Source organism: Festucalex cinctus, chromosome 3, assembly GCF_051991245.1.
Source record: "Festucalex cinctus isolate MCC-2025b chromosome 3, RoL_Fcin_1.0, whole genome shotgun sequence".
In the NCBI taxonomy this organism is placed as follows: Eukaryota; Metazoa; Chordata; class Actinopteri; order Syngnathiformes; family Syngnathidae; genus Festucalex; species Festucalex cinctus.
Genome location: NC_135413.1, coordinates 16,906,766 through 16,920,880, shown reverse-complemented (window position 1 = coordinate 16,920,880; position 14,115 = coordinate 16,906,766). Strand labels below are relative to the sequence as shown.

The following is a 14,115-nucleotide window of genomic DNA, read 5'->3' as shown; positions in this document are numbered from 1 at the left end:
AGTAAGCGACACCAGAGAAAGAGAGGGAACTCTAGCCAGTTTCATAAAAAGAGGTAACTTAAGATCTCGGTCAGTTACCGTAGTAACATACTCTATGAACCTAACCTGGTCGGTACCAGGTTTATCGCAATGAAACTCGAGTTTCTCTCTGTCTCCGCCTCCTTTCAGCCACACACGATTTGATTTGCTCATTCATTCAGTCAGCTGGTGAGTTCTGGTCTATATTAATTTATATATTAATTGGCCTATATTAACAGTCCACTATTTTTCACAAACATGGCATGACCTTTTGACAATGATACAGTTGATGAAGGTTCACTCTAAAAAGAGAATTGTTGCACCAAATTAAGATTACAAATTGAATTGTTGACCAACTTAATAAAACATGATTTAAATAAATTAATCCAAAGTGAATATATTAAGTTTAATTCGTTTTGAGTTCATTAAACTTAATACTTAGGATTACTTTTGAGTTAACTTATTTCAAGTGAATATTTTAAGTTCTAATTTGGATTAATTTTGAATTAAGTTAATTCAAGTGAATATATAAAATGAATCCAAATCAAATATAGAATATTATGTTTAATGAACTCATAATTAATTCATTATGATATAGTCACTTTGGATTAACTTAATTCAGTCTCAGAGACTCATGTCGACATGAGGTCACCAACTAGTCGCGAGGCCAGTGAGATACAGTAGGCCCTTCCATCATTTTCACTACATTTCTTGTGGTGCTAGTGGGAGAAATTGTCTCAGCTATTTTTTCCCTCCTTAGCTTATGAGTGGCAGAACCATAAAAGGCCTCTACATCCCGTTAGTGTAGAGGTCATAGAGGAGAGGAAACTGCAGATATTGGACCGATCTGGATCCACTCTCCGCTGCCTGAATCTGAACAGACAGCATTGCCTTGACGTGCTCCTCTCGAACGACCGCCATCAGAAATCTCTCCTGCTCAAAGTGCCACAAGAATACGACCTGGTTAGCAGCTATTGCTAGAATCGGTAAGCACTCTTGAAAGTTTTCACTGAAACAGCTGAATATTGTCCACCAATTCCAGGTGCTGTTTTTCGATGATGAGAGCAAACGTGCTGCATTCCTCAAATGTCTGCAACCGGAGGTGACTGACAAGAGGCTTCGAGTTCGATTGAGGGAGTTGAGTGAGAAGGAGCTTCTCAAGGATGCGTTAACAGGAGAGCAAAGGGCACAGATTGTGGAAACTTTCATCCGACACGCTTTCTCCAAGGTAAGCTAAATAGCCGGTTAGCTAAATAACTAGCGAGCTAAATAGATCTGGCCTAATGATGCACTCTCTTCATCTGGCTCAGGTTTTGGGAATAGAGAAATGTGATGCTGGGGACATGGGCAGTGTTTCATGTAAGAAAGCCAAAGAGGTTCTGCGGTGCGAGTTGACAGCTGCAGAGTTTGCCGATGCGCTCGGCCTCAAGCCTGACTCCCTGTTTGTGAACTCCATGTTCACGCTGGCTGATAAAGATGGCAATGGCTACCTCTCCTTCCAGGAGTTTCTTGATGTCATTGTCATTTTTATGAATGGTAAACCATGTGACTCTTTAAACTCCACTATTAGTACTCATTAAGAATTGCACTGTTGATTTGGTGTCATTAACTCATTCACTCCCAGCCATTTTGACTGAAGCAACCCTCTTCGCTCTTTGTATACAGCAATGCCTGTTCTTAAAGTGCTTTATGAATAAAGTTGAGTTGAGGTGTGTTTTGTTTTACTTTACTTTACTTTACTTTACTTTACTTTACTTTACTTTACTTTACTTTATTTGGACTGATTTGGCAAGGCCCACAGAATATTGCGTTCTATTGCTATAAAAACATGGAACCTACCAAAAGAAAGATTCTCGTCTCTTCTCCGATCAGGAAAAAAAAAGTACATTTCTATCCGTTTCCGTTTTACAGCAATTAGAATTTGAATATAGCTAAGTTTCATCATTATTCACAAATTTGCTAAGAATTGTGGGGAAACAGCTTGTTTTCATCATGACCCTGGTTGATCTCTTATACTCTGCTGCCACCTGCTGGCCGTTTTTTCACCCATTCGCTGCAGTTGAGGGGCTGCATCAAAGCTTTTATGCTCTAGCATAAAAAAAAAACATATAAAAAAAAACCCGTATAAATACGTCTTTGGGACACTTAATACAAATAAAATAGAACGTATTTATACGTGTTTGGGAGCAAATGAGTTACTAATCCGCTTCTAGTGTGAGTTATTAGTATGTGTTTGTTTGCACAGGAACCCCTGAAGAAAAGTCCAAGCTGATGTTCTCCATGAATGACATCAGCGGAACTGGTTCTCTATCAAAACAAGACTTTGCCAGGATGCTCAGGTCAGTTTTATTACATTTTTCAAAAGTGATTCTCTTTATGTAATATTTTGCTGTTGTCCATGCTATTCACTTAAAGGTCGTTGATTGAAATCTCCAACGGTGCGTTGTCAAAGTGTCAGACCGACGACGCCATCAGAGCCATGATGCAGGCGGCGGGGTTTGATAACAAAGAGAACATCACATGGGAAGACTTCCATTTCCTGCTGCGGGACCATGAGAAGGAGCTGCAGTTTGCCCAGCTTAATGTTAAAGGTTGAAGAAGTTTTTTTTGTGTGTCTTTTTCCTCCTTCCTTGAACATCATACCGATTGATTAATCGACTGTATTGTCAATACAGGGGTGCAGAATCGAGGAAATACATTGTTTAATCGAGACCAGAGAGTTTCTTTTATCTGCCCAGTGAGAAGGTAAGTGACAAGGAATGCAGAAACAAAGATAGCTGGTTATAATATTTGGACAATCATGACCTGAAGGGGAACTGTTGATAACCCTCAGCTTACAGACTATAACTAAAATATATTTTTTTATTGTTGATTACAGCAGTGAGAAAACAGATGGACTGGATATCCGCAGACGAAAAAAGTGTGTACACATTTTCTTATTGATAACCATTTATGAATAAAAAATGGTGCCTTGAGATATGAGTGAATGGACTTAGAAGTTTTAGACTTACGAGCGGTCATCGGCTGATTTTCTTTTTCTCTTCATGGTGGAAGTGAACTGAAATCAATTTACTTGACATAAGTGGCAGTCTGGCAGTCGTGAACTATTCTTTATACGTGTTCCACCACCATATGTATTTAAAACTACTGTACATAGTTCTTCTTTTTTAGCTTAATGTTAACGCTATTTAATAATATAATAAACAAAATGTGGGCATATATTTAATAAACAAGGCTGTAAAGATCTAATAAATAGCTAGTATAACATCAACAGCCTTTCCAAGCTAAGAAACACATCAGCTCACAATATACAACCATGCCCAAACATGTACATTATAAAATGAAACAGCTGTTTCTTTCCGTTTGCATAAAAAGCAGGTTTGAAAGGGTTTGTCATTTAATAATCTACAGAGAAAAAACAATAAGGTCAAGTGTGTTCACTGATGAGAATATAGGACTGGATAGCCAATTGCCCATACACGCCCATGCAAGCCGTTGAAGTTACAGGGCGGCCATGTTGCTCCTCCCACCTCACGAGCAGGTTACTGTATAAACTATGGCATACGTACAGACATATGCAGCTCGTAGGCAGTGAATATAAGGCCGGGAGGTGGGCAATGGTCACTATTGTCTAACAAGTAAAATAAAAAAAAATAAAAAAAAACAACAATTGGATGGTGTGCTGCTTAAAAGACCCCCTTTTTCTTTTATCGCTCATTTTCTTAGACCCCAATATTAAAGGCAAGTTGTAAAATGCCTGAAGTACTCTTAATTATGTTTAATACAAGATTTAAAACATCATAAATCATGCTGTTTCTAATTACTGTCTCAAATGTTCTCCAATTTCGATACTGTGAACGTACAGTATCGTAAGTCTTGCCCTATCGGCTATCCAGTCATATATTTAGATCAGTGGGTGGGTTGGAATACTTCCTGTTTTCATTTTTCTTCTTTCATCAAATTTACAGGGTCAAACAAAATAGTTTGCCGTCATCTAGTGGTCATGAGTAGAATTACACCAAAAATAAACAAGGCATTTTTATTAAGTATTAAGTACAAAATTATCGAGTGTTATTTTCCCCCCCTCTTTTTTGGGGTGAATGGAATGGATTAGTGGCATTTCCATTCATTTTAATGTCTCAGGGCACCACTATTTGGAATTCTTGAAAACAACTTTGGTGGTTGTAATACATTTGGTTCAATACAGGTTTGACCTAAATACTCCCAAAGTGTACGTGAAGCCCAAGCGTGACTCCTACATAAGAAACCCCATCCGGCAGAAGATCCAGCAGTTCAAACGATTCATTGAGAACTACCGCCGGCATATCGTCTGCTTCATCGTGGTTTACGGCATAACAGCCGGCGTGGCGCTCGAGAGATGTTACTGTCAGGATAAATCTGTTTGTTTTTTTCTGATGCATCGTGACGTCTCATTCTATTCAAATGTTCTCCTCAGACTACAGTTTGCAGGCCACGTCAACAGGCTTGCCAGAGACTTCAGCGGTGGGTCTGGTGGTGTCCCGCGGCTCGGCGGCTGCCATTTCGTTTCTCTTCCCCTACATGCTCCTCACCGTGTGTCGCAACCTCATCACAATGTGCAGAGAGACTTTCCTCAACAGATACGTCCCCTTCGATGCCGCCATCGACCTTCATCGCTCCATGGCCGTGACCGCCGTCGTTCTCGCAGGTTGCCAGACAATATACTGTAGATGATATATATTACGCGCAAAATTATTGGGCTTTTGCGTGACCTTGTTAGGCAACACCATGTTGTGCAAAGAAGTTGGACATGTGCATACAAAAGTTTAAAGACGGTCAAATTTAGGTTCCCCTGTAAAGTTTATAGTGCCTTTTTGGTTTACCCTAAAAGTTCACCAAATATTTCTAACATTTTGTGAATAGTGCATTGGTCATTTTCATATAGTTTGATCAATAATGGTAAAGACACTTTTTTATTTTTTTAATTCAGCAATTTTTAATGCTAATTACTAGGGGTGTCAAAATTAATGCATTAATTTTGAGTTAATTTATTTTAAGTTCCTTTAACGCCACTAATTTTTTCAACGTGAGATTAATAACCATCCCTGACTTGGAAAGTCTGTAATGGCGGAATTCCAGTCCACATGTCCATGTCAACATTTTTCAGTATTAAATGTGATATAATGCATATATTTGTGGAGACTGGGGTCAAGTTGTATTTTACAATTTTAAAAATGTGCACAATTTCACAAGTGACTTCATGTTAAAGATTACATAGCTCTTAATATGAAAAGAAAAATGCACTGAGCTGTCACCAACGTCTTACAAATACAATTTTGCCATCTAGTGGCAGAAAATTGGCCCCAACATAAATCAATATCACACATTTATTTAATTTTTATGAATAATTATGAAATTTCGGTCTGAATGACTAAAAGATGCTGCTGTATTTCTATTAGTTTCACCTTTTTCCCCACTTTTATGTTTACAAGAGTATGAAAACAGAAAATTTATTTTTATTGTCCATTTTATTGTACATTTAGAACAAATATAACATTTGCGATTAATCGTGAGTTAACTATCGAAGTCATGTGATTAATTACGATTAAAAATTTGAATTAACGGTAAAGAAAGCTTGAGTGACAAAGACACACCACCAACCCAAAAAAAGCAACTCTTCACACATGAAGATGCATTTGCGTTTGTTTTCATAGAAAATGCATATTAAGCAATAGGCGAAACCTCCTCTATAGCCCCAAAATAGAATTAGCATCTAAAACTTGTTGAAAATCATACAATTTTATTTGGGACACAAACAGTAATGACAGTTTGCATTAAAAGTTTGAGATTTTTTACTGTTTAAATGATAAAGAACTGACAACAATTCTAATATCCATACCACTAAAATTAATTAATTTTCAAAAGAAAATTCAGTGGTGTTTATTTTTACCATTATTGATAAAATGGGAAAATTGTATACTTGTACACTAAATGTATTTATTTACATAAAAAGGTTATTTATTTATTTATTTATTTATTTATTTTGTAGTGGTTCACAGCTTGGGTCATGTGGTCAACATCTACATCTTCTCCATCAGTAACCTCAGCATCCTGGCCTGTTTGTTCCCGAAAGTTTTGACCAACAATGGGTATGGCGTTCACTTTTTTTTTTTTGCCTCGAGTTAATGGTGTGAATGTTTAGACTCATTTATTTAATTGATAATTTTTTCACAAGGGCCACTTTTAATTTGTAATCCCCACATTTGTAGACAAGGTAAAAAAAAACAAAAAAAACAGTTTGTGTGGAAAAATATTGTTTATAGTTTATTCTTATAAACGAATAATGCTTGTTCATTTTTATGTTATTCTAATGTGTTTGATTTATTAATAAATGAATAAAATGAAATCGTATTTATGAAGCATTGTGTCAAATTTCATAGATGTGACTACCTAGACTTGTAAATAGATAACTTCGGGTTGGTGACATTCGCTGATAAAATCTTTTGAATAGTTTTTAATGTGTTGTGTGTTTTCTCAAAATAGGTCAGAACTTCCTCTCAAGTGGTCTTGGTGGTTCTTTCAAACTGTTCCAGGTACTGTATTGTGGTTGATTCAGATGTCACAAAGCATGTGTTTCTTGTTCAAACTGCGCCATGACTCCATATTTTATTTGTGTTTGTTCTCAGGACTCACCGGTGTGCTGCTTCTTTTCACTTTGGCATTCATTTACGTTTTCGCCTCTCGCTATTTTCGCCGCATCAGTTTCCGAGGGTTCTGGATCACTCACAACCTTTACACTGTTGTGTATATTTTAGTAAGTGTTTTTCCCGATTTGATAAATACACAAAATGAAATGTCCCCTTGTCAATAGTTTTTAACATATTTTAGTACGCGTTGTGATTCTGGCATGTTTACATCCTACAGACAATCATTCATGGCAGTTTTGGTCTACTGCAAGAGCCACGGTTCTACATCTTCCTCATCCCGCCTGCGCTGCTCTTCCTGCTGGACAAACTAATCAGTCTGAGCAGGAAGAAGGTGGAGATTCCTGTAATCAGAGCAGAGCTGTTGCCTTCAGGTGAACCATCAGTCTGTTTGTTACTTGTTAAAACGTTAATAGATTAATTCATCACAGAAAAATGTCGCATTAATCACGTATATATTAATCGCACTATTTTTTTGGACCACACTTGAGCCTTGAACGTAACCGTGGATGGTTACATTGAAGGCTGCACAGGTCAATGATTAGGTCAATGCACGGCATTTCCTACGCCTGTTGTTCCAAAATGAGTGGGGTGACTCCAGTTGGTGTGCTCGGTGGTAAATGTCGCTTTAAAAAACACCCCGACGGGACTTTAGATAAAACAAAAGTAATTTGCATTTAATTAATTAATAATCGCTAAATTGCACCCAGTTGATATGATGCTGTTACGTTTTGAGCAATGCACGCATGCATGCAATTGCGTACATGCATTTAATCAATGTTTGCAAATGACATTCGATAATAAAATGCGCTAATGTCAAAATATTACGGTATTTTGTATTTATTTTATATTACGGAAGTAATTTAGCTGATTAATCATGATTAATCAAAATTAAAAAGTGTGATTAATCAGATTAAACATTTTAATCGTTTGACAACGCTATTTGTTATTTAACGTCCATTTGCCTTTTTGGTTAGAAAATAGTTCAAACTGAACTCAGGCCCTCTATTTCTGCTACTGATAATTATTATTGATCATTCACTGTTGGACTTCAATGAACTAAATACATTCTAAGAACAGACTTTTTTTGTTCTGTTACACTCTTCTTCCTCAATACTAAAACTACTGCAGTACTCCAGGCTCCTTTGACTGTAAATTGCGCCCTAGTGGTCACATGGCCCAAAGCAGTTGCTTAGTAGTACCAAATAAACTGCGCCATTAATTATTGTTGTCTTGCCTTAACTCACTCCCTGCAGGCGTAACTCATCTGGAGTTCAAGCGACCAAAAGGCTTTGTGTATCGTTCCGGCCAGTGGGTCCGCATTGCGTGCCTGATGCTGGGCACAGATGAGTACCACCCATTCACGCTGACATCAGCCCCTCACGAGGAGACCCTCAGCCTGCACATCAGGGCCGTGGGGCCTTGGACCAGCCGCCTCAGAGAGCTTTACAGTGAAGAAAGTCTGATTGAGCTTGGAGCTTATCCAAAGGTAAGACATCAGTTCTTTTTTTACTTACCTTTGGAATTTGGTCTTGAAAACAATTTATTTGTGAGTTTCTTTTAAAAAAAACCTACACACTCAGAAGAGGTGCTGTGGGAAATGAAACCAATTAAAACATCATTAATGGGTTAGTTTGAAATAATTTGATTCTGTTAATCTTAATTATTCATTTTACCAAGACTAAGATTACAGTTTCATTTTCAATTGCCAGACTTCCTTTTATGAGTTGCATTTACCACAAACAGTCTGCAGATACCAATTGTAAATATGATACCACTAAAAGATGATAATTATGGTGGCACAACAAACCAAAAATAAACCCATTATCATACATCATGTGATTATTTTAGAGCTGTCAAATGATTACATTTTTAATCACATCTTAGAATTTTGATTAATCATGATTAATCGCTAAATTAAAAAGGCTTTTTATCAACATTTTTGCCCACCAAATTTGAAGAGTGCTTATGTGTTAATTCTTCCAACATTTACATCTTCAAAAAAAAAAAATGTATCCACTGCACACGCTCATCCTCCTCATTTTCTACTCAATTAAATACTTGCATCATTTAATTAAATAGAAAAAAATGATCCCAATATTTTTACATGAACAATATTCTGAATGCTAACATTTATGAAATGATTTACTTTAAATCATGTAGTTATGTTTATTGCTCAAACACAACCTTGTGCTACTTTTTTTAACGTAACAATCCGCTGTCAGATAAAGGATCACTCAAAATTAATAGTGTGATAGCAGCATGGATGAGGATGAGACTTACTTCTTCAAGCATGCCCTGTTTAAAACAAAAAAACTGTTCCCATAAAGTTGGAAGCGAACAGATGACCTAAATGTCTCGATAAGATAAAGAATAAAGATTATTAATCATTTAACTGATGAAGAGAGTTTTCCATTTTCAGCATAGCTTGGAAACTAATAATTAACCGTAGACGACATCAGTGTTGTGCCGTGATCACCAACATTGTGCACGGGTAGCTCGTGGGAAGGTTCTCAAAATAGCTCATCAGTGATGGGATTCCCCAGGAACGTTGTAGAAGTCATGGAGACACTTGCAGAGATTTATACAAATAAATTGTTGCATATTGATATTTATTTAAATTATTCAATTAATTTTAAATTAATATATTCCAGTTAAATATTTTTTTAGGATTATTGTGAAATCACTAACGTTTAGTGTCTTCTCATAATTTTTAATAACATTTAACTCATTCACTGCCATTGACGGAAAAAGACGTCAAATGATGCATTTTTTGCCGGTCTGGCAATGAATGTGTTAATTAAAGTAAAATTTTGTAATTGTGTATCAAGCTGATGAGTATTTAAGTTATTAGAACCCCTGATGGCTGGGATAGCGTGTGCCCACAATCTGTGCTGTTATATAAGGCCTGCGTACGAATACATTTCAGTACTCGCCGATACAAATACTTGATATTGTGGTTACGTATTACAATTGTGATAAAAATGCATTTTATTTCAAAAGCACAAACTTTTCTTGAGAATGATACTGTACATGTTTCATTCCAAATAATACTTAAAAGTTAATTTGTCATTACTGGCATTTTAACATCCAGCTGCATGTTCTCAATCCATCACTACACAAAATCAAATTTCTTAGTTCTTTTTGTTTGTTTGTTTTTAATGTAGGTTGTTTCACTTTTTTCATATCGTCACTGTCCTGTGAAAGCGTTATATAAATAATGATGACTTGACTTGACTTGAGATGGTTGTTCGTCTCTTTGTGTGCTGCTATTGGCTGCCAACCAGTTCAGGGTGTACCGTGCCTGCTGCCCGAAGCAAGCTGGGATAGGCTCCAGCACCCACCGCTACCCTTGTGAGGAGCAAGTGGTTAAGAAAATGGATGGATGGATGACTTGACTTGAAAAACACGTGTCCATTATGTCCACTGACTCCAAAACAAACATCTCACTAAAATGTGATCATTGAGCTTATGTTCTGCCCTTTTCATCACAGCTGTATCTGGACGGCCCGTTTGGAGAGGGACACCAGGAATGGACGGACTTTGAGGTGTCTGTTTTGGTGGGGGGAGGCATCGGCGTCACGCCATTTGCCTCCATCCTCAAGGATCTGGTGTTCAAGTCCTCCATCAAGTCAAAGATTCAGTGTCAAAAGGTGCGCTTCTCTCTAATAATATGGATTCATCGTTTAATACTTCCTTGGACGTGCTTACCGGAGGTGTGGGAGTCGAGTCACGTGACTTGACTTGAGTCCAGTGAGTCTTATGCACACCAGAATGAGCTGCAATAAATGATGATGCACAAACTTAAATTCTTTATATTCTATTTACTGTATGTTTTTATACAGCACAATATTATACATTGTGGGGGGGGGGGGGGGGACACACTTTTTATTATTATTTTATTTATTTATTTTTTACTGAGGACTTAACTACTAATTAAAACTAACTGAAACTACGTTTTATGTTTACAAAACTAACTGCTATAATTATAATTATAGCTATAATTATAGCATAAATGTCCTTAGTTTTAGTCTTTAGTAATTAATTTAATGCATGAGCATTTGGGGATGATTTTTAATGTTACATTTATTTCAATATTAACCGGAATAAGAACATTTGAAAGTGTGTCACACAGAAGTGACATCATCTAGCAGCAGCCAATAGAAAAGCACCTTCAGATGGCATCGCTCCCATGGTGTTTTTTTTTTTTTTTAAATATTGTGCTCAACTAATACACATACTAAAAAAAAAAAAAAAAAAAAAAAATACTGAATAAAAACTAACAGATCCACACTGAAAACGAAATAAAAACTAACTAAAATGAAAATTCTCAAACTATAATAACCCTGATATGTAATCACGATTTTTAGGTGTACTTCATCTGGGTGACACGGACGCAGCGTCAGTTTGAGTGGGTGTCAGACATCATCAGGGAGGTGGAGGAGATGGACTCGCTGGAGCTGGTGTCAGTTCACACTTACATCACGCAGGTGGCCCAGAAGTTTGACCTGCGCACCACCATGCTGGTGAGAGGACCATACAGCTTTTCAAATCGGAAATATGTGTATTGTGTATATATTAGGGATGTAACGATAATGGCAATATCGTGATATTGTGATATTAAAACTGCCACAGTATCGCCGTCATCATTTTCACGATATTTAAAAGCTACACATCTGTGAAAAAAAAAAGTCAGGTTGATTTCCATTTGTGCAGTTCTAGCACCCTCTGGTGGCTAGTGTTTTAGTGCAGTTTAATTTTCATTAGGGATGTTTTGGCCCTTCTTGTTTAAAATCTACACTAATTGTCAGATGAAGGGGATTGTATATGATTGTGAAGTGAGTCATTATGTGGAGGAACATAATGTGGGCTTGAATTAGCGAGTAAGTGCCTCAATATTAATCAATCAATCAATCAATCAACTTTATTTATATAGCACCTTTCATACATTTAAAATGCAACTCAAAGTGCTGGACATCCATAATACAATAAAATAAAAGAAATTAAAAGCCCCCCCCATCCCCATGATCGTACCCACAGACACACCCAAAACTCAACAAACACATGAAAACCACAACATGGCGGGGCACAGAAGTACCCTGTACCCTCGTATTAAGTGTTATTAGAGATTGGAGGTAGTTTGTACAAAAGCACAATATTGTGCTATTTTATTTTTTATTTTATTTTTTTTAACAATATTGTGACCTTTTTTAAATATCGCCAACCGCCCCACAATATCGTGAGCTTCATATAGTGATAATATCATATCATGATATTTGGATATTGTTACATCCCTAGTATATATAATGCTGATGTAGTGTAGATATTCATTTCACATTATACAATGTATTATTATTGTATTACATTTTCAAATTCCTTTCTGTTTTCATATTGCACATCATAATTTTCAACATTTCATGTGCAATTGTAAATCCTCAAAATTACGAATATTCTTGCCGCTGAATACATACCTGGGTGCGATATGATGATAGTACCGCATTTCTTGTTTTTCATGTGTGAACAGTACGTGTGCGAGCGTCACTTCCAGAAAGTGTGGAACCGCAGCCTGTTCACCGGCCTGAGGTCTGTCACCCATTTTGGCCGGCCTCCCTTCGTGTCCTTTTTCAGCTCGCTGCAGGAGGTTCATCCAGAGGTCAGTCCGTTTTGAGCCGCTCTCGCTACGCCCACACAGAGCGTAGGAGTGAATAAGTCTTATTTTACTGCAGGTGTCGAAGATCGGCGTGTTCAGCTGCGGACCACCGGGACTGACCAAGAATGTGGAGAAAGCCTGTCAGCACATGAACAAGAGGGACCAGGCGTTGTTCATGCATCACTATGAGAATTTTTAAATGTCCCACGTGGATGAAAAGGGTCTTTTATTGACAATTTGGGTGAATGAAAGGTTGTAATCTATTTTATTGATCATCAAGCAGGCTCCCAGAGAATTTGTGAGTGTTTTTTGGTAATAAAGTCATGTCTCTACTGTGTTCTCTTCTTGTATGTATAATTGTACATGAGGCGTTTATGTACTCGCCTGCAAAAGAGTACCATGTATCTACTGTATGAAAGACAAGGTGTGTATTAGGAGGCAAGCTTTTTTTTTTTTTTTTTTATAATGATGACATATTTATTTTGTAATGGTGTTTTTTTTCCACATCATTGAAATGTGTTTAATAGGGTGGAGGTCAAATTGTATTGCGTATAATGTATATTGATGGTGATACATGATTTGTGCTTTAATTAGTAAGTTTGCGTCATGAGCTGAAAATCAGATCTAAATCACTCTTTTTATTCTTTAATAAATCATAGCTCTTAAAAATGAGATTTGAATTTTATTTTCATAGTTTCAATGACTGCTTGAAATGTAGTTTATTGTGTGCTCTTGAATAAATTTAATCTACTGACAAGTGAGTTTTTTTTGTTTGTTTTTTTAATTTAATAACTGAAAATTAGCCTGTGTAAAGAAGATCAGTAGTATTTGAAGAGCTCGCGCCCTATTTTTGTTGATAGTCGCATGCGTGCTCGGTATAAAAATTGACACATTTTCATTATTGTGTAAAATTCTGTGTTTGGGAATTTGGCAGACCAATTCACTGAAAAAAAAACAACTTATAAGATTTACTTTAAAAAAATCTTGCAAGTATTTGCACTCACTCCAACTAAGTAAATTATACTGCTCAATATCAAGCACATCACACTCAACAGAATTAAATAACATTTACATGCAACTATCTAGGAAAATATGAAGTAAGTCTTACTAAACATAATTATAAAGTTTCTCCCTGTAATATAGTAATGTGTAGTTATGGTAAATAGGCCGCATAGCCCTTGCTTATTTAGTAAATCTTAAAAACATGAAATGATAACCAATATGAAAAAAATAAGTAATTATATTAACTTTTTCTATTTGACTTTACGTTATATTGAACTCTTAACCCAATATATCTTAGTACTATCTTGGAGTAAATTTGTTGAAATAAATATAAACTCAGAATCACACTGAGGGACAATTTAGTCACTTCTAATCAACCAAAAAGCATGTTTTTGGGAAGTAACTAACGAAGCACGGGGAGAACATGTAAACTCCACCAAGGAAGGTCAAAGCCTGGACTCAATCTCACATCCTCTGCAATGGGAGGCAGACGTGCTTACCAGTCAGACACCAGGCCTCTAATAAACTAATGACAGATAATGTTCAAAAAAGCCCTTTTGTGTAGTTCTGGAAAAAAAAAAAAACAGTCACTGCATTAGAGATTCAAATTGCAAAATAAAATACAAACAACTTACCCCAAATTTAGGATTTATTTCTAATAAATTAATCAAATTGCAGAGAAAAAAAATGAAACTTCAATTTTCAGTCTTTGTTGAAAACAAACTGAAATGAAAAATTATACAGGTTAAATGTTTGCTTAAG

The 14,115-nt window shown here is 36.4% G+C and overlaps 1 protein-coding gene across 2 annotated transcripts in view; it reads left to right on the top strand.

Annotated features, from left to right (window-relative positions):
• Positions 1-13,112, top strand: part of duox (dual oxidase) — a 52,173-nt gene extending 39,061 nt beyond the window's left edge. The window contains exons 15-32 of one of the 2 annotated variants that reach the window (XM_077516194.1): positions 779-981; positions 1,061-1,246; positions 1,329-1,554; positions 2,264-2,357; positions 2,434-2,609; positions 2,694-2,763; positions 2,897-2,938; positions 4,226-4,404; positions 4,475-4,705; positions 6,047-6,146; positions 6,541-6,590; positions 6,684-6,811; positions 6,922-7,075; positions 7,958-8,190; positions 10,196-10,354; positions 11,072-11,227; positions 12,226-12,354; positions 12,428-13,112. In XM_077516194.1, coding sequence (XP_077372320.1) covers positions 779-981; positions 1,061-1,246; positions 1,329-1,554; positions 2,264-2,357; positions 2,434-2,609; positions 2,694-2,763; positions 2,897-2,938; positions 4,226-4,404; positions 4,475-4,705; positions 6,047-6,146; positions 6,541-6,590; positions 6,684-6,811; positions 6,922-7,075; positions 7,958-8,190; positions 10,196-10,354; positions 11,072-11,227; positions 12,226-12,354; positions 12,428-12,550 — 2,639 coding nt within the window. In that variant the 3' untranslated portion in view covers positions 12,551-13,112. Of the gene's footprint in view, positions 1-778; positions 982-1,060; positions 1,247-1,328; positions 1,555-2,263; positions 2,358-2,433; positions 2,610-2,693; positions 2,764-2,896; positions 2,939-4,225; positions 4,405-4,474; positions 4,706-6,046; positions 6,147-6,540; positions 6,812-6,921; positions 7,076-7,957; positions 8,191-10,195; positions 10,355-11,071; positions 11,228-12,225; positions 12,355-12,427 lie in introns of both variants that reach the window. The other variant, XM_077516193.1, reaches the window with a different exon arrangement.
• Positions 13,113-14,115: the final 1,003 nt, after the last annotated feature.